The 17778-nt window shown below is 38.9% G+C and overlaps 2 protein-coding genes across 4 annotated transcripts; both read right to left on the bottom strand.

Annotated features, from left to right (window-relative positions):
• Positions 1-143: 143 nt before the first annotated feature.
• Positions 144-2186, bottom strand: LOC107806645 (pentatricopeptide repeat-containing protein At2g01510, mitochondrial-like). The gene has a single exon (XM_075253077.1). The coding sequence runs from the start codon at positions 2184-2186 to the stop codon at positions 144-146; it is 2043 nt and encodes a 680-aa protein (XP_075109178.1).
• A 614-nt stretch (positions 2187-2800) lies between these two features.
• LOC107806648 (phosphatidate phosphatase PAH1-like) lies at positions 2801-15026 on the bottom strand. 3 transcript variants are annotated; one of them, XM_016630844.2, is made up of 11 exons: positions 14888-15026; positions 13296-14673; positions 12594-13204; positions 12419-12492; positions 11936-12020; positions 5236-5322; positions 4743-4815; positions 3897-3940; positions 3674-3802; positions 3479-3577; positions 2801-3074 (listed from the first exon to the last, which is right to left on the bottom strand). In XM_016630844.2, the coding sequence occupies exons 2-11, from the start codon at positions 14551-14553 to the stop codon at positions 3015-3017; spliced, it is 2520 nt and encodes an 839-aa protein (XP_016486330.1). In that variant the 5' UTR covers positions 14554-14673; positions 14888-15026; the 3' UTR covers positions 2801-3014. The 3 variants fall into 3 exon arrangements, with proteins under 3 accessions (XP_016486330.1, XP_016486332.1, XP_016486333.1); XM_016630846.2 differs by having other exon boundaries at positions 12594-13198; XM_016630847.2 differs by lacking the exon at positions 5236-5322.
• Between the last annotated feature and the right edge of the window lie 2752 nt (positions 15027-17778).

Raw genomic sequence — 17778 nt, 5'->3', positions numbered from 1 at the left:
CCAACCAGGATCATGGGGCTCATGGGGCATGGCTTGAAAACCGCCCATGACATTTTGTTTGCTCTATAGCCTGTCCTAGGTACTAGAACACCAGTACCATCGAACTTTCAGCACCGTTTGTCAACTGAAGGGAATTTGTAGATTCACCAATAGTCTCTACAAGAGCAAAAACCATTCTTGAAGTGGTGGAAACGATGGCGGTCCCTAATTACTATTTCTCTTTCAAAACTAGCAGAAATCAGCTTCATAGCTGCATGGCAATCCGCACAAATGCGAAGATTTTTCACCACACGAATGATAGTGTTTTTATCAGTTGCAATTAGTCCAAAAGCAACAGCCATTTTCTCACTATGGAAAAACAAAGCCTTTTCCTTTTCCTCCTCTTCGACGTCAAAAAATACCTCACTAGTGCTCGCGACATGGCCAGCCCTCTTAAGTCGTCTGTAGATTTCATCTATCATATCATAAATTTCTCTGGCTTGAGGGTGTCTTTTTTCTTGGACACCAAATTCATGTATTACCCCATTAACCTCAATGGAGCTTATCCCTCGCGACTTACCAATGCCTTTTACTTTCATCAATTTTCGGACTTTTGAGACATCTTCCCACCTTCCAGCATTGGCATATATGTTGGACATAATTGCTAGGTAGCCCCCATCCTCAAGGTCAAGTTGGATTAAGTGTTCTATGGCCTTTTCAGCAAGCTCAACATTTCCATGTATCTTGCATGCACCTAGTAAGGCGCCCCAGGCACCCGTGTGTGGCTCATATGGCATAGATTGTATCAAATTATATGCCTCGTCTAACAAACCAGCTCGACCGAGGAGATCAACCATACAACCATAATGCTCCAACTTTGGTGTTAAACCAAACTCCTGAAACATACCATAAAAGCATTTCCTTCCCTCATCAACCAACCCTGCATGCACACAAGCACAAAGAACCCCCAAAATTGTTGCATCATTAGGCCTTTCAGATTCATCTTTCATACGGTAAAAGAAATTCAATGCAGTTCTACTCTGCCCGTTCATCGAGGACCCCATGATCATTGCACTCCAAGCTACAGTATCACGTTCGGGCATCTTATCGAAGACGCATGCAGCACTCTCTAAATCCCCACACTTGCAATACATATCTACCAATGCCGTTCCAATTACAGCATTTAACTCAGTATACCTCCTATCGATATATGAGTGCAACCATTTCCCAGTATCCAGAGCTCCAGCTTGTGCACAAGCAGAGAGCAAGCTCGCCAGGGTAACATCATCAGGCGACAAATTCACTCTTTCCATTTGATGGAAGAATCTCATAGCTTCATTAACCCTCCCATCACGTACGAGGCCTCCAATTACTGTATTCCAAGATACCAAATCCCTACAAGGCATTTCATGGAACAATCTCAAGAGACATTCAACTTCGCCATTCTTGGCAAGGCAACCTAAAATTGTATTGTACATGAGTAAATCCTTAACAGGCGCTCTATCAAAATACATTTTCGCTAGCTCCAAGTCCCCGACTTTGACATACCCAAGAATTATGGTATGCCAAATTACAAGATCCTTACATGGTATCTTTTCGAACAAATCCCGAGCTTTTTCCATGTCGTTAAATTTGTTGACATAACTAGATAACATGGCATACCATGTTACTTCATCTTTAACCGGCAATTCCTCAAAAACTTTTTTAGTCATGCTCATATCCCCCATAGCAGTATAAAATTCGATCAAACTAGTACCCACAAAGATATCAAGATGGACTCCAATTTTAAACAGCTGGCCATGAAGACTTAGTCCTTTGGCAAACTCCAGTAAATCCGAACAAGCGCGAATTACAAAAGGGTATGTGAATTTATCAGGTTGGACATTGTGTGCCCGCATTTGATCGAAATAATAAAGGGTACATTTGGGTGAATGATTTTGTTGGAAGCCTCTGATGAGGGTATTCCAGACAAAGGAATTTGGCTCAGACATTTGATCGAACAGCTGGGCTGCATATGACATGAGTCCAAGAGAAGCACATCGGGTGATGAAGTTGCCGACGGCGAAACTGCTGTGGTGAAGGCCGGTGCGGAGGAGGTATACATGGAGAGACTTTAGATGATTCAATGTGGTGAGGTTGTGTGAAGACTTTAGCAGAGAGAGGGCGATATCTTTCTGTTGCCATAGCCCATTCCAAGAATCATTCATTGGCGGGACCAAAGGGAGTATTTTCAGGCTCTTGCTCTCAGCCGTTAGCTGTTACCTCGGTTAATTGCCAAAATCAACTTAGCAACTTGTATTAGCCTAAGCAATTTTTAACTCGAGAGCGTCATAATCTAAGTACAAAGGTCTGCTATTTAAGAATTAGTCCATACGTCCTAAATTTTAGTTTTTCAGATTAATTAATATCTAGATTATCCTGAAATTAAGATTGTTAGTTTAAATTTTCAGGAAAAAACAAATACTCCTACTAGCTAATCTTTAAATAGCAACCCTAATAATGGTTGTTTGTGCACTTTCCCCTTAAGTAGTCGTTTGGACATATATTCCAAGTGTTTTTTTAGTATTTGGAATTTGAATAGAGCTTGATTTGAAAGTACATGGTCACTTTTCAAAAAGGTAAAATATAGAAAATGTTGTCCTCCTTAACCAAAAATAAAAATATACAAGCTGTTTACAAATAAGTTAGTATCGTTTATATGGATCCTTATTAACCATGCAGGACAATAATTAATTTTTTTTCATTTGGTTTAAAGTGACATGCCATATAATATAATTCGTATAAAGGAGGCACTATTTAGCATAGTGGAAGAGGCGTCAAATGAATTTTTTTATTCCCTCAGGGCCTTATTCTTTAAATGAAATAACAATATGAATTGATTGCGAGTACAAAACTGTTTTTATACACTTAATATGAGACCAAAAATCAATAATGACAGACCTCTTTTTTCACAAAGCTAGAAGTGATTAATGTATAATGGGCTTAATAACATGCTTTCAACTTTCTAGATCAACAAACTTTGTGAAGACAAATCTCTACAAGTAATTGATATCTGAGATGGGCATTTTCCAAAAGTTCCATGCGTTAAAATCTTCCTGCACAGAATGAAAATCCAGAACATTGTGACAAAAATGCTTACATAATAAACCACACATTAATCTCTAAGGTAATCAGTAAATGAAAAGGTGATTTGCAATGGAAAAAAGAAAGAAAAAGATTAACTATACACGTAATATTGTTCTTGCTAACTTGAATTTGTAGACGCTAAAACAAATGAAGAAAATGCAGAAATAATAAAAGGACTGATTGCCATGCATTTGTTGCAACATTGGACTATGTTAAGTATGTTATCAGCGAATTTATTCGATAATAACAGCATGGATCTTAACTCTGCATCGTACTGCTAAATTGTACTATCGATTGTCTTATCTTCTAAAACTAGAATTACGTGCAAACTAACAAAGATGATATTACAAGAAAAGACAGAAGTTTTTCTTACCTGCTCAACCTTGGATGTTGGTGGGAACATGTCATCAACAAGAGTGTGCAATGAAGTATAGGATTTCACATCAATTTGATGATTAATTGATACCTCCCCCTGTAAAGTCCCGCTTCAACATATTAGGCATACAGTGTCGAGTAAATCGATAAATCTTGTAGTCAGAAAACAAAGCATATTGCAGGGATTGCCAACCTTTGGGTTGATTATAAAAATTTTGCCTTTGGGAATTCCAATTTTTCTGTAACTGAATTCATCAGTGTCCCTATTCCCAAAGCCTGCGTAAAATGGGTTGTAATCTTGTGGGAAAAGTGCTTTGATGTCCTGAAAAGTAGAAGACAGCATTAGAATGGGCAACCACCGGAAGATTCAATAGAATTGGAGTCCGCCCAAAGAACTGTCAACTCTTGGTGCATACCTCTAAGCATGCAATCTTGAATTCATGAGGAGCTCTTCTTATAACTGTCATACCAAGTAGCGTGATAAGCAGAAAAACAGATGAGCCTATGTTGTGGAGCTAATTATTGCTCACAAGCATTCTTTTGTGCTCAACGGTCAAAACATATCGAACTGAGAGAAACATGTACTCAAAATATTCATTATCTTACCAGAAAATACACCTAAAATATGCTTAGTATATACTCTAGTAAATTTTCAATAGAGTATATGTTAGATAACTACCAAGTACAGATAGAAAGCAACTTAGCTCCAACAAAGCTCCTCTTTAATTAGTTACATATTTGGGTATGGGTGTGTTCTTGGTGGCTATTTTACTGCCAGGCTGAAGAAGGTAGGGAAATGGATGTAAAAATCAGAGTGTGGAGAAGAAGGGGGGAAAAAATTTAAAAAAAAAAGTTTCAAGGGGTTCAGGCACCCAAATTTGAGTGAAATACATGCACCTCGCCATATCAGCACGAGGTGTGCATGAGATACATTTATGCCAAGAAAATGTGTTTATCTGGTCATTGGCTAAGTTGGAGTGTCAAACCCACCGTTGATGCCAACTTTAAGTGTCTGTTTATATATTTTGCCTTTTTTCTTTTTGTGGCAAAGCAGCATATATGCTTTTTTAAAAAGCATATGTGCTCTTCAAATGTAATCGTCTGCAGCAAAAGTCAGTAAATTATACCGTAAAGAAAGACAAAGATTTTGAAATACATTCATCATAGCCAAACACCAAGAAACATGTCCAACTGTTATGCACTGATCAAGCACTTTGATTCAGACTACAAACATGAGGAGACAGTAGAAGGATGCGGCCTACCTTCTCTGTACAATGAAGGAAATAAACCGTCGGGAGAAATCACAACAGGTCCGCTGGGTAGAGTTTTTCCATCCTACAGAGCATTTAACATTTGTAGTCAGAGAGTCTGTTGGACAATCAGACCCACAACACAAGGACAAGATGAACAGAGTCACATCCAAGAAACTCAAGGTGGCACATATAGTTGAACGACAAGTACCAGGAGCAAAATGGTTCTCTAAGCCTCTCCTTTTCCTCCGAGAAAACGAAAACGCGCACAGAAGGAGAGACAATGAATAGCAGGAGAAAAAGCATAAGCAATGAGAAGACAAGGCCAAGTTGTGGGGTTATGAGTCAAGCTAATCGGAACACTGTGAGACCAACTAGATATTTGAAAATGTGTAAAGGGAAAATTCAACCAACTGTTTCCCCTGGGATTCCAAAGAGAATGTTACTACAATTCAGAAGCCTAGAACTGGTATGGTTGATGTCTCATGAATGCATATGCTAGTACCTGTTTGAGATTAAATAGGAAATTCTTGGTCAGATATGCTTGAACAATTGCACGCGCACTGAGAAAGAGTAGCTGATACCCATTTTCCTGCAGTTAAGAAGCTAATGCATATCAACACAAGTATCCGTGAGAAGCTATTAAGGGAATTTGGGTCAATATTAGTGAAAATACAAGTGAGAAGTCATTGTTGATTGCTAAAGTCCCACATCGGTTGTGGGCAAAATGTTTATGGAAACTTCACCTATAAAAGGAGGCCTAATGTTTAGGATTGAAATACACCTCTCATTTGCTTTCTTATCTTCTTAAGGCATTTGTATCTTCTCTCTTTAGTATTATTTCACTTGTATTTTTGGAGTGGAATAAAAATATTGGTTGTGTCCGAGGAAGTAGGCAAAATTGGCCGAACCTCGTAAATTCTGGGGTTCTTTTTATTGTTGCTTTATTGTCTTATTTATTATTTGGTGGCTGTCATAATTTTTGGTATAGTAGTTGTCACTCATTCACACTATATACATTTGACTTCCGCAACAATTGGTATCAGAGCCAAGGTATTGTCTAAGTATGCTCTGTGGTTGCAGCATAGTCTGATCTTCCACATCAGAAAAGATTTATCTTGGTAACTGTGTCAAGGTTCTGTCTTAGTATGCTCTGTGGTTGCAGCTTGGTCTGATCTTCCACACCAGAAAGGAAATAATCTTGATTTGTGTTGTCAGCTATTAAATAATATTCGTGTCAAAATGGGAGACAATAAACAAGAAGAATCTACATCAAGTGTCAATAATACGTCATCGTTGGCATCTTCGCTTATGACAAAAATTGTGTCAAATGCGAAATTTGCGGTAAAATTTTTGACGGGTCAGGACATTTTGGGATGTGGCAAGGCGAGGTTCTAGATGTCCTTTTTCAACAAGGGCTAGATCTTGCCATTGAAGAAAAAAGACTAGATGTTATTGGAGAAGAAGATTGGAGAATTATCAACTGTGTTGCTTGCGGTACCATTCGATCCTACCTTGCTAGAGAGCAGAAATATCCATACACAAAGGAAACTTCTGCAAGTAAATTATGGAAAGCATGGAGGATAAATTTTTTAAAAAAAACAGTCAAAATAAATTGTACATGAAGAAGAGACTGTTTCGCTTCACCTATGTTCCTGGTACCACAATGAACGAACATATCACCAGTTTCAATAAGTTGGTCACAGATTTGCAAAATATGGATGCAACTTTTGATGATGGTGACTTGGCCTTGATGTTATTGGGGTCACTTCCTGATGAGTACGAGCACCTTGAAACTACTCTACTCCATGGGAAAGACGAAATTTCTCTCAGAGAAGTTTGTTCGGCTTTGTACAGCTATGAACAAAGAAAGGGAGAAAAACAAAAAGGCGGAAAAGGAGAAGCACTGGTTGTGAGGGGTCGTCCTCAAAATCAAACGAGGACAAAGAAGGGAAGATCCAAGTCAAGATCTAAACCCAGCAAAGATGAATGTGCCTTTTGTCGAGAAAAGGGACACCGGAAGAAAGACTGTCCGAAGTTGAAGAATAAGGCCAAACATAACAATGGAAAGGCCATTATGGATTCAAATGTAGCTGATTGTGATGATTCAGACTTCTCATTAGTTACAACAGAGCTATCAACATCAGCAGACATATGGCTGATGGACTCGGCTTGTAGCTATCATATGTGTCCCAACAGGGACTGGTTCGTGGATTTTCAAGAAGGAGAATATGGAGTCATCCACACAGCGGATAACAACCATCTTACCTCATATGGCATTGGTTCAATACGATTAAGGAACCATGATGGAATGATCAGAACATTAACAGATGTTCGATATGTACCGGATTTTGAAGAAAAATCTCATCTCTGTGGGAGCCCTAGAATCAAAATGGTTCAAAATCATTGCAGAAAATGGAGCGATGAGAGTATGTTCCGGTGCACTAGTGGTAATGAAGGCCAATCGGAAGAACAATAACATGTACCGTTATCGCGGTAGTACAGTTATTGGGACAGCGACAGTAACATCCAGTGACGAAAAAGAGGCAGAAGCAACTAGGCTATGGCACATGCGTTTGGGACATGCTGGAGGAAATCCTTAAAAACTTTATCAGATCAAGGATTGTTAAAAGGAGTAAAGGCTTGCAACTTGGAGTTTTGCGAGCATTGTGTCAAAGGAAAACAAACAAGGGTTAAATTTGGTACAGCGATCCATAATACTAAAGGCATTTTGGATTATGTACACTCTGATGTTTGGGGTCCTTCCAAAACACCTTCATTGGGTGGGAAACACTATTTTGTAACCTTTATTGATGATTTTTGCCGAAGAGCGGGTGTATACAATGAAGAGCAAAGATGAAGTGTTGGGAATTTTTCTCAAATGGAAGACGATGGTGGAGAATCAAACAGGCAGGAAGATCAAGTGTATTCGCACGGACAATGGAGGTGAATACAAAAATGATCATTTCAATAAGGTCTGTGAAAATGATGGCATCGTCCGACACTTTACTGTTAGACATACACCACAACAGAATGGAGTGGCAGAACGTATGAACCGGACCTTGCTGGAGAAGGTACGGTGTGAAAATGATGGCATCGTCCGACACTTTACTGTCAGACATACACCACAACAGAATGGAGTGGCAGAACGTATGAACCGGACCTTGCTGGAGAAGGTACGGTGTATGTTGTCCAATGCTGGCTTGGGCAAAGAATTTTGGGCTGAGGCAGTTACATATGCATGCCACCTCATTAATCGTCTACCATCTGCTGCTATTGATGGCAAGACACCATTTGAAAAATGGTATGGAAAGCCTGCTGTAGATTATGACTCTTTGCACGTATTTGGCTCAACCGCATATTATCATGTGACAGAGTCAAAATTGGATCCAAGGGCAAAGAAGACTATTTTTATGGGGATTACTTCTGGAGTCAAAGGATATCGCTTATGGTGTCTTATGACAAAGAAAGTAATATTCAGCAGGGATGTTACCTTTGATGAATCTGCTATGGTAAATAAGGTAACAGAAGATACCAAACAAAATGAGGGTGCTTCTAAGCAGGTGGAGTTTGAGGGAAAATTTATTTTTCCTACACAAGAAGCAGAGGAGGAAACAAATGAAGATTATCCTCTAGAAGAAGACCAGTAGAGAGGGAGATTCCAACTCAGGAACCTCAACAACAACTTGAATCAATAGCAACCAGCAGGCCAAAAAGGACAATAACAAAACCTGTTCGTCTCATAGAGACAGTTGCTTGTGCCACCTCAATTGTAGTTGATGATGTTCCTACCACTTATAAAGATGCAGTCCAAAGTTCTGAAGAACATAAGTGGAGGATTGCCATGAATGATGAAATACAGTCCCTTCATCAGAATCATACATGGAGATTGGCCAATCTCCCGAAGGGAAAGAAAGCAATTGGGTGCAAATGGGTATTTGCAAAGAAAGAAGGATTTCCTAACCAAGAAGATGTTCGCTACAAAGCAAGATTGGTGGCCAAAGGATATGCTCAAAAGGAGGGAATTGATTACAATGAAGTATTTTCTCCAGTTGTAAAACATTCCTCCATTAGAATTATGTTGGCTTTGGTAGCACAGTTGGATTTGGAACTAGTTCAGATGGATGTAAAAACTGTGTTTTTACATGGAAACTTGGAGGAGGAAATCTACATGACTCAGCCAGAAGGATTCAAAGTTGCTGGAAAGGAAAATATGGTGTGCAAACTTGAAAAATCGTTGTACGGATTGAAACAATCTTCTAGACAATGGTACAAAAGATTTGACAAGTTTATGTTGCGGCAAGGGTACAAGAGAAGCAAGTACGATCATTGTGTGTATTTGCGCAAGCTTAAAGATGGTTCTTTTGTATATCTTCTCCTATATGTTGATGATATATTGATAGCTTCCAAGAATTCAGAAGAAATTGATAAGTTGAAGATTCAACTGAAGAAGGAGTTCGAGATGAAGGATCTGGGTGATGCAAAGAAAATTCTTGGCATGGAGATAATAAGAGATAGACGTTCAAAGAAACTCTGTTTATCTCAGAAAGAATATTTGAAAAGAGTACTACAACGTTTTGGCATAGATGAAAATACTAAGCGAGTTAGTACTCCACTTGCTCCCCATTTTAAGCTAAGTACTACTATGTCGCCAAAAGATGAAGCTGAACAAGAGTATATGTCAAAGGTACCATACGCAAATATTGTTGGTAGCTTGATGTATGCAATGGTCTGCACGAGACCTAACATTTCACAAGTTGTTGGAGTTATTAGCAGATATATGCATAATCCAGGAAAGGAGCATTGGCAAGCTGTGAAGTTGATTCTACGGTATGTTCATAATACTGTAGATGTTGGGTTAGTTTTTGAGCACGAAGGCAATCAGTCTGTAGTTGGATATTGTGACTCAGATTTTGCGGGTGATCTGGACAAACGAAGATCAACTACTGGTTATGTGTTTACTTTTGCAAAGGCACCAGTTAGTTGGAAGTCTACTTTGCAGTCAACAGTTGCTTTGTCTACAACAGAGGCAGAGTACATGGCTATTACAGAGGCTGTGAAGGAGGCAATTTGGCTTCAAGGGGTGCTAAAGGAGCTTGGTGTTGAACAAAAAAGTATCACAATTTTTTGTGATAGTCAAAGTGTTATTCAATTAGCGAAGAACCAAGTTTATCATGCAAGGACGAAGCACATTGATGTTCGATATCATTTCGTACGAGAAATCATTGAATAAGGTGGAGTCACAGTGAAGAAAATTCATACTACAGAGAATCCTGCTGATATGCTGACAAAAGTGGTGACTGCAGTCAAGTTTCAACATTGTTTGGATTTGATCAACATTGTTGAACATTGAAGATTGAAGATGAAGACACAACCAAAATTTGTTACTGAGAGAAAATTGAAGATGTGGAATTTTGCAAGGTGGAGATTTGTTGATTGCTAAAGTCCCAAATCGGTTGTGGGCAAAATGTTTATGGAAACTTCACCTATAAAAGGAGGCCTAATGTTTAGGATTGAAATACACCTCTCATTTGCTTTCTTATCTTCTTAAGGCATTTGTATCTTCTCTCTTTAGTATTATTTCACTTGTATTTTTGGAGTGAAATAAAAATATTGGTTGTGTCCGAGGAAGTAGGCAAAATTGGCCGAACCTCGTAAATTCTGGTGTTCCTTTTATTGTTGCTTTATTGTCTTATTTATTATTTGGTGGCTGTCATAATTTTTGGTATAGTAATTGTGACTCATTCAAACTATATACATTTGGCTTCCGCAACAGTCATAAATGTTCAGCCTCATTTGTGTCAAACACTCATGCTATCACATATTAATGCAATAAGAAAATGGAAGAATGCAAAACAAGAGAAGGTAATAAACAACAACTATAACTAACCATACTTCCTACATCTTACTCTTTGACCCAACGTTCGTAATGAAGAATATGCAGTATGTTTAAATCAACTAAACCACGACACAACAGGTGAAACTCGAACAGATCTTACGTTAAGTGAAAGATAAATATGTGTAGAACTGTGTGACCACCTCTAAAAGCTTAAACTGTTGAGAGTGAACACTTTTATCTACGTATTTTAGATCTGCTAGATGTCCCCTCACATCCGAAAATAATTCTTTTATTGCGATAAGCAGGTGAAAATGTTTTTGTTGATGAGTAATGGTGAGCACAATAGTTTTTCTTTTTTCTTCTTCAAGTGCTTTAAGCAATTAATGATCTCATGAAAGTTTTATATTCCTTTCTTTGAATATGTTTAGTTACACTCAAGTCAAGTCTTATCTCTCTAGCGGAACTTTTGATTAAATGTCATAGGTATAACACTATAGCCTTTTGCAAGACCATCTGTCAGAAGTCATAGGCAGAACACTACAGTCTCTTTCATTTTGCAAGACCATCATTCTTGAATTGCTACATTCACATTGGTCACACTCTCCAATTCTAAAAGCATTGAATCAGTTCCAAATGATAAAGACAAGGTTTATCCATCTCTTGTCAAGTGACCTCATGAAAATAATACCGATACACAAAGTCTTCCTTAGCAGATGCAACTGAACTAGCTGTGAAGTATGATCTACAATTAATTTGACCTTTAGACAGTATGGGTAGTAAAGGTCAAAACATTAGAAGAATCATATTTAGACACATATGGTGATAAGTTGGCAAAAATTATAGCATAAAGCAGATTCCGCGACACGGTTTACACAGAAATTTGGAGAGGAATTCCCAAGAACTGCTTATTTCCTTGAGGAATGGCGTCTCTCAGAGGCATACTGCATGGGACTTGATACATATCATAAAATGTACGTAAAGAAAAGTAGAGACAGTGGTTATCGTGATATGGTGGTGTTGATGAATAATCTTAAGCTGATTCTTAATGTGAATGTTGTCTGAAATGGATAAGAAAACTCATCTCCCTGTAAGTAAAATCAAATGCACTAACTTTTGCATAACAAAAGAACTTATTCTGAAAACCAGATTCTTAGTCCTCAAATAAAGCCACATTCAACTTCGGCATATAATTATCTACTTGGAAAGTGTGGTCGATAAGCTATTTGGAAAATATATTGCTATATATGTGTCCTTGTATATGTATACACACAAATACACACACATAAATACATAGTACCCCTGTTTTATAGAAATAACGAAATATATAGATGTGAAATCTCAAATATGGATCAGAGAAAAGAAGTACCTTGATTGCAGAGAAAAGTCTGGCAGTTCCAAAATGTGTCCAGTCCTTCCCAACCAAAGGCATAAACTGACCAAGAACATCGGACCTGGACATGAAACATGTACCTCAAAAATATGTTACTATCATATATCCACATCCATATTCAATTTTAACAGGAACATAATATGTGGATTATTATTTTTTACTTCTTAAGAAAGAACAGTATTCAACCAATGCCTGAAGTTCTGCTAAACTAGTACAAAGCACAATTCATATGCTGTCGAAAACTCTGAACAAGAATCATTCGATCGTTATGCTGCAGTTCAAGAAAATAAAAGTTAACAACTCCTTCCTGATTAATGTGACAGAGCTCCTATTTTTACACATAAAATCTTTAATGCATTCAGAGGGGTTTATAAGTCATGTATGCAAAAGACAATCTCCTAGATGCATGTAAAAGCTAGTATGAATCTTAAAGGTCAAAATTTTGGTGCAAAATCTTACTTGGTAATAGTCCCATCAACATCAGAAATTACAATTTGTGCATTCCACTTCCACAAATATATATGGGATTCGACCTGTTTCAGAAAGTTGCTTGAGCAACCAAAATAAGAGTGCAAAAAATACAGTAGACCACATCATAAGAACTAAATATTTTGAGTCAAGAAAGACGACAAACCTTTTGCTCTCCCAGGACTCGGGTTGAGAAAATGAAGGTTACCATATTCTGCCCCTCCTTCAGGTTCAAAGACGTGATTTGACCGGAAGTGGGAATATTTGTTCTCACAAGTTGCTCCTGAGGAGATTCCTTGCCTCCTTGTGTGATATCTGTTGGTTCTATAGGCTGGTACATTGAGCTAGATGCAGAATCAACAAAGACCTCTTCATTTGATAAATTACAGTTACTGTCCTCAAGTGTCTTAACCCTTCTAAATGGATTTGGCCAGAGAGTCCATCGCCGCCCAGAAGCAACCGAAGAGATCCCACTATTATCCTCTCCTGATTTTGAGATCTCCTCCCGTTCCACAGGTATGATTTCAGCACATTCAATAGGCAATTCCATATCACATTCGGCCATGCCAAGAATGATAGGAGCAGCTCTATCCCACGAAAAATAGTTTCCTCGAATTCTGACAACTAAATTCTTGTTCTTGATTATGGATTCTGAAGAACTTCTGAATTCATCCTCAGATATGCGATTAGCATCAAAGGTTTCTCTTGCAGCACTAGAACCCATTCCAGCATAAAGCAAGTTGCCACAAAGAGATATCTCTACTCCTGTAGCTATTACTAAAAACGAGTGAAATTTATGAGAAGTTGCAATAAATCAAAGACTAAATGTGAAGCTCACCCTACTTTTGCGTGAATCAGATTTTTGTACCTTTGAGAAAAGCTTCTATAAGACGCTTCGAATTTTCACATTGAGAACATTCATCTAGTTCTTGCTGGACACTTTTTATTTCTTCAGCTGCTAAAAATACATCATGCTGTTCCTCTGGATGTTTATCACTAACAGCCTGATGGTCTATTGAGCCATCAGAACCATTACAATCCATCACTGACTCACATTTCTGAAGGGTTTTACATTGAAGCTTTAAATCTGGTGAAGGAGAACTGCAGGGACGGTCAGTACTAGGATTTAACAAACTGTTGTTTCCCAGTTTCCCAGGACACTTCTTCTCTAAATCGTCAACCCCTTCCAGAATCTTCACTGGAGAAACATTATCCTTCTTATTGCCAAATGATGTAACCTCCACATGGCCATTTTCCTGGTTCTTCACATCCAAATTTACTCTAAATTGACCATCTACATCAGAAACATTTAGCTGGTGCTCAACCGTATTGCTCTCGTTCTTCACATTGCACGCATCTGCAGGAGCATCGTTTGGGGTCTCCTGATCACTCGAATAATCATCAGCCCATGTAGCTTCACCTGTGATGAACTCTGAGTTACCATCAAATAAATCTGTCCCCTGACCAGGGCCTAGATTAAACCTAGGCGTGTTTAATTTGACATCTTCCACATTCCTTTCCGATGATGAGATGGGTGCTGTCAAGATATGGCCATCCACACTCACCATCACAACTTCAGAACCGGGGTCCTGCGATTCTAACACCTCATCTACATTATCCAAATTCTCATATCTGCTGGAACCAAATTCCACTAGCTCATTACCCAATGTCACACCTTCATCTCGCGATGGTAAATCAGCTTCATTAGAATCATTATTATCATGTGTGGACAGAGCACCATCCGTTATACTTTCTCCGTTGTTAACTCTATCAAGATCACTAGCATTCACTTCCCCTTTTTGACAATCAAAATCCTTTGAATCCCCATTTGTTTCGCTCTCATTACCAGTAGAAACCTCTCTGATAAAATATGCTTCACCTGAATTATCAAGGTACATGTGAAAATCAGCTTCTACGCCATTAACTTCAATTCGGACAACTTTTTCTGCCCCTTTAAGGACACCCTGAAATTTCCCGAATCGAACATGCCAAGGGGTGCTCCTAAAAGTCCCATCCTGCTGCTTCACAACAATTATGTCAACAGCTCCACCAAAAGGATGAAATGGAGTGGCAACTGAGTACACACCTTGTGTTATAAAGCTGCTAACTTTACCAACAACATTCATTTGCTTCACCCTAACAATGTAATTTTTTCCTTAAATCAAAAAGAGCCTTAGGACGGTCCAATTAATATTGATCCCAGAATTCAGCGTGGAAAACACAACTTCCAAACTTAACAAGAACATCTGCATGCAACAAATAGAAGCAAAATTATGTGTGATCATACATGTTACGGCAAATTACAGGTCATATTAAAACCTCCAAATGACATAACTTAACATCTATAAGCTTCATAATACAAAGCACAAATGAGAATTCATTCTCTAGAAATGCATGGGAATCAAGGTTTCTTGAAAATACAACCAAAATTAATAGAATAACTAGAATCTAGAAACTTACAGATTGAAGAATGTGACAAAAATATAACCCAGAAAATCTTCAAACTCCAACTATAAGTGGATCAATTCGAAATTGATCTCACCGCTGAAAGGGGTTGGAGAAGGAAGAATTAAAACAATACCCGAAAATACTTTTTCTCTTGACTTTTTGGTTTTCTTATTTTTTTTACATATATATAAATAAGTCTTTTTTTCTTTTTGGATGGACACACATATAAGTCGATATATGAAATGTCACGTCAAAGATTTTATGCAAAAGCTTTGAAGTTTGTATTGATAATGAGAATTGGATGAAATTTTTGGAAAACCAACCAACCACAATCATAACTTCCTACTTACCTAAAAATATAAAGACTCGCAATTCCAAATTCAGAAAGATTTCTGCTTGTTGTCAGAATGATTAAATAGCTCATCTTTTGAAGGATTATTATTCCTCAAATGCTCTTTATATTCACGTTGAAATTAAGTTCAAACAAGCCTTTTCATGGTAAAATAGTACTTTGGAAACGGTTGTCCAGGCCAACAAAATTTATAATATGGTTTTAAGGATACATAATTCGCTTAGCATATATTGAGAGAAAACGTAAATTGATAATAGAATTAACTGCAAATATAAATGGAGCAAACAAAACAAAATGTATAGCTTTAATCCTTAAGCTAGACTGCCCTCGAATTAAGTGTATATTTCGCCGGAAAGTATAAACACAGTAGCAAGAATATTAAGAGCTTAAGAATAAGAGAGTATATTGCTTTTGTGACGTGAATATGATCCTTACAAAATGATTAGAACCCCATTTATATAGTAGAGAATCCTACTTATGGTACAACTCTAAATACATAAGGAAATATCATGATTGGCTAAATGTCCGGTCTTGACTTGATACGTGCCGAGATTTTCGCCACGATCCCTGCCCGGTCACGGATATCTCGATCTGTTATTCGACTTGGCAGACTTCCTTCAACCTCGCTTGATCTCTACCTCGTCTGGGTCTCGATCTTGATCAGTCATTGATTCATGAGCTTAGCAATCCATCTCTGTGCCATGGTCTGATACAACGCGAGGCCGAGCCCTGGTCTGCCACCCTGGTTTTGATTAGTCACACAAAATTAGAGAAGCCCGATTTTGACTGTATACAAATAGTCCCCTCATTTTTTGGAGTGTAATGACAAGAAACGAATTGAGTCTTTGAACTTCCCCTCGATTTATCATGACGTAAGCATCGTGACGCAAGCGGCAGAGCTGACCGAAACGTCCCGTCGGTGCAGTTTTCTAGGCATTTAATGCGCGTCAGTTGACGGTCGGCCACTACCAGCCTTGAACCGTCGTTGTGATACCAATAAATAGCCACATTCTCCATTCTTTCAAACTTTACTTTCAATCTTCTTCATTCTAATCTTCACAGTTCTTTGCCTTCCCCAGATCTTTGAGTTTTCAGTTCTCTGAGTCTTCTCACTTGTTTCATCGCAAAATATCCAAGCGTAACTCCTCCGTCTTATTCTTCTCTATTTATAAGAATGGCTAAGACCTCAAAAATTATCCCACACAAGGAAACCACTTCTTCATCAAGGCCTGCGGGCGCCATAGCCGCGGCGGAACCTCCCTTACAGGACTTCGTTTCGATAAAGTGCCCCACTGCTGCCGATTTTAATATGGAGAATACACCCTCAACACCGAGTCAATGCGAACCAATGTCGAAATACATATTCACAATTATCGAAGGTCTTCTCGAGAAGGTGAAAGAGGAGTGCAACTGGGTAGGCAAAGATGTAGTAGTTCCTACCCCCGAGGAATCTATCACCACTTATGTGGAAGGGTATCTAAGTGTCTATACTTACCCCTTCAAGATAGGTCCTTTAAACCCCATCATCGTTGCCTTTTTCAAGAGGTCCGACGTCACTCTTGGCCAAATCCATCTATCATTCTAGAGGATCGTGATCCTCCTCCGATTTTTTGTAAGCAAGATCGAGGGGCTTCCTTTTACCCTCGATCACCTTATGCGTCTCTACAACCCCCACTTTATCTTGGAGGTTTGATTAAGCTTTACCGCTAAGCCACCAAACCCTCGTTCTCGAGCATAGATGAGACCCGAGATCGAGGTTGGATGGGTCGATTTGTCCAAATAATGAACTCGGACCTGATCCCTACCGAGGACATGTCGTTCCCTAAAAAATGGAACATGAATCGTAAGTATTGTTTTGCCTTGGATATCTATCTTTGCCATTTTACTTCTCATCTTCTTTCCTCATCTAATTTTTTGTGTTGTAGTTGTGGTCGTCGTGCCGGAAGTGATCCCCGACCTGAGGCAATGGGTCGAGGGCTTAGTGTTGCAAAAGTCTTATTTTGAGCGCACTTGGATGGAGTTATCAAAGGGTCACTGGAGGCCCGTAACCACGGTAATCTTCTTTTCTTAGAACGGTTTCCATTCGGGCTTCGCATTGGACTTACTCATCTTTTTCCTTGTGTAGGCCTCGGGAAGGATATAGCGTTGAGGCCCCCATCTGCTGAAGAGGAGGCACTTCTTTCATCATTTTCCCCAAAGCAGGGCAAACCAGAGGCTCCGAGCTCTCTGAGCCCAGAAAAGAAAAAATTGGCGAGGAGGCCCCGTAAACCTAAGAGGAACGTCATCTGCCTGAATATGGAGTCAGTCCAACAGCTGAGGGATGAGGCTAAAGAAGAAAAAGACTCTGGGCTGGTGACCGGCATGCAAACTAGCACTGAAATTCAAAGAACTATTGGGCCGGCGGGAACTCAAACTGCTTTACCTTATTTTGACGAAGATAATGAACCAGAAAAAGCTAAAGATGATTCAACTTGAGGTGAGAAGGCTACCGAGGAGGCGGTCGAGGCTAGTGTAGAAACCACGCTCGAGGCTTCCCGAAATGAAGCCAGAG

This window comes from Nicotiana tabacum, chromosome 5 (assembly GCF_000715075.1).
Source record: "Nicotiana tabacum cultivar K326 chromosome 5, ASM71507v2, whole genome shotgun sequence".
NCBI lineage: Eukaryota > Viridiplantae > Streptophyta > Magnoliopsida > Solanales > Solanaceae > Nicotiana > Nicotiana tabacum.
This window is presented reverse-complemented; position numbering and strand designations above follow the sequence as displayed.

Bases quoted from the DNA above. Each gene is read 5' to 3' on its own strand.
- LOC107806648 (XM_016630844.2), bottom strand. From the start codon at position 14,553: ATGAATGTTGTTGGTAAAGTTAGCAGCTTTATAACACAAGGTGTGTAC. The intron at 13,205-13,295 runs GTACAAAAATCT...ACTCGTTTTTAG, and splicing joins TATAGAAGCTTTTCTCAAAG to TAATAGCTACAGGAGTAGAG. The intron at 5,323-11,935 runs GTACTTCTTTTC...TCTTAACTGCAG, and splicing joins GACTTTTCTCTGCAATCAAG to GAAAATGGGTATCAGCTACT.
- LOC107806645 (XM_075253077.1), bottom strand. From the start codon at position 2,186: ATGAATGATTCTTGGAATGGGCTATGGCAACAGAAAGATATCGCCCTC.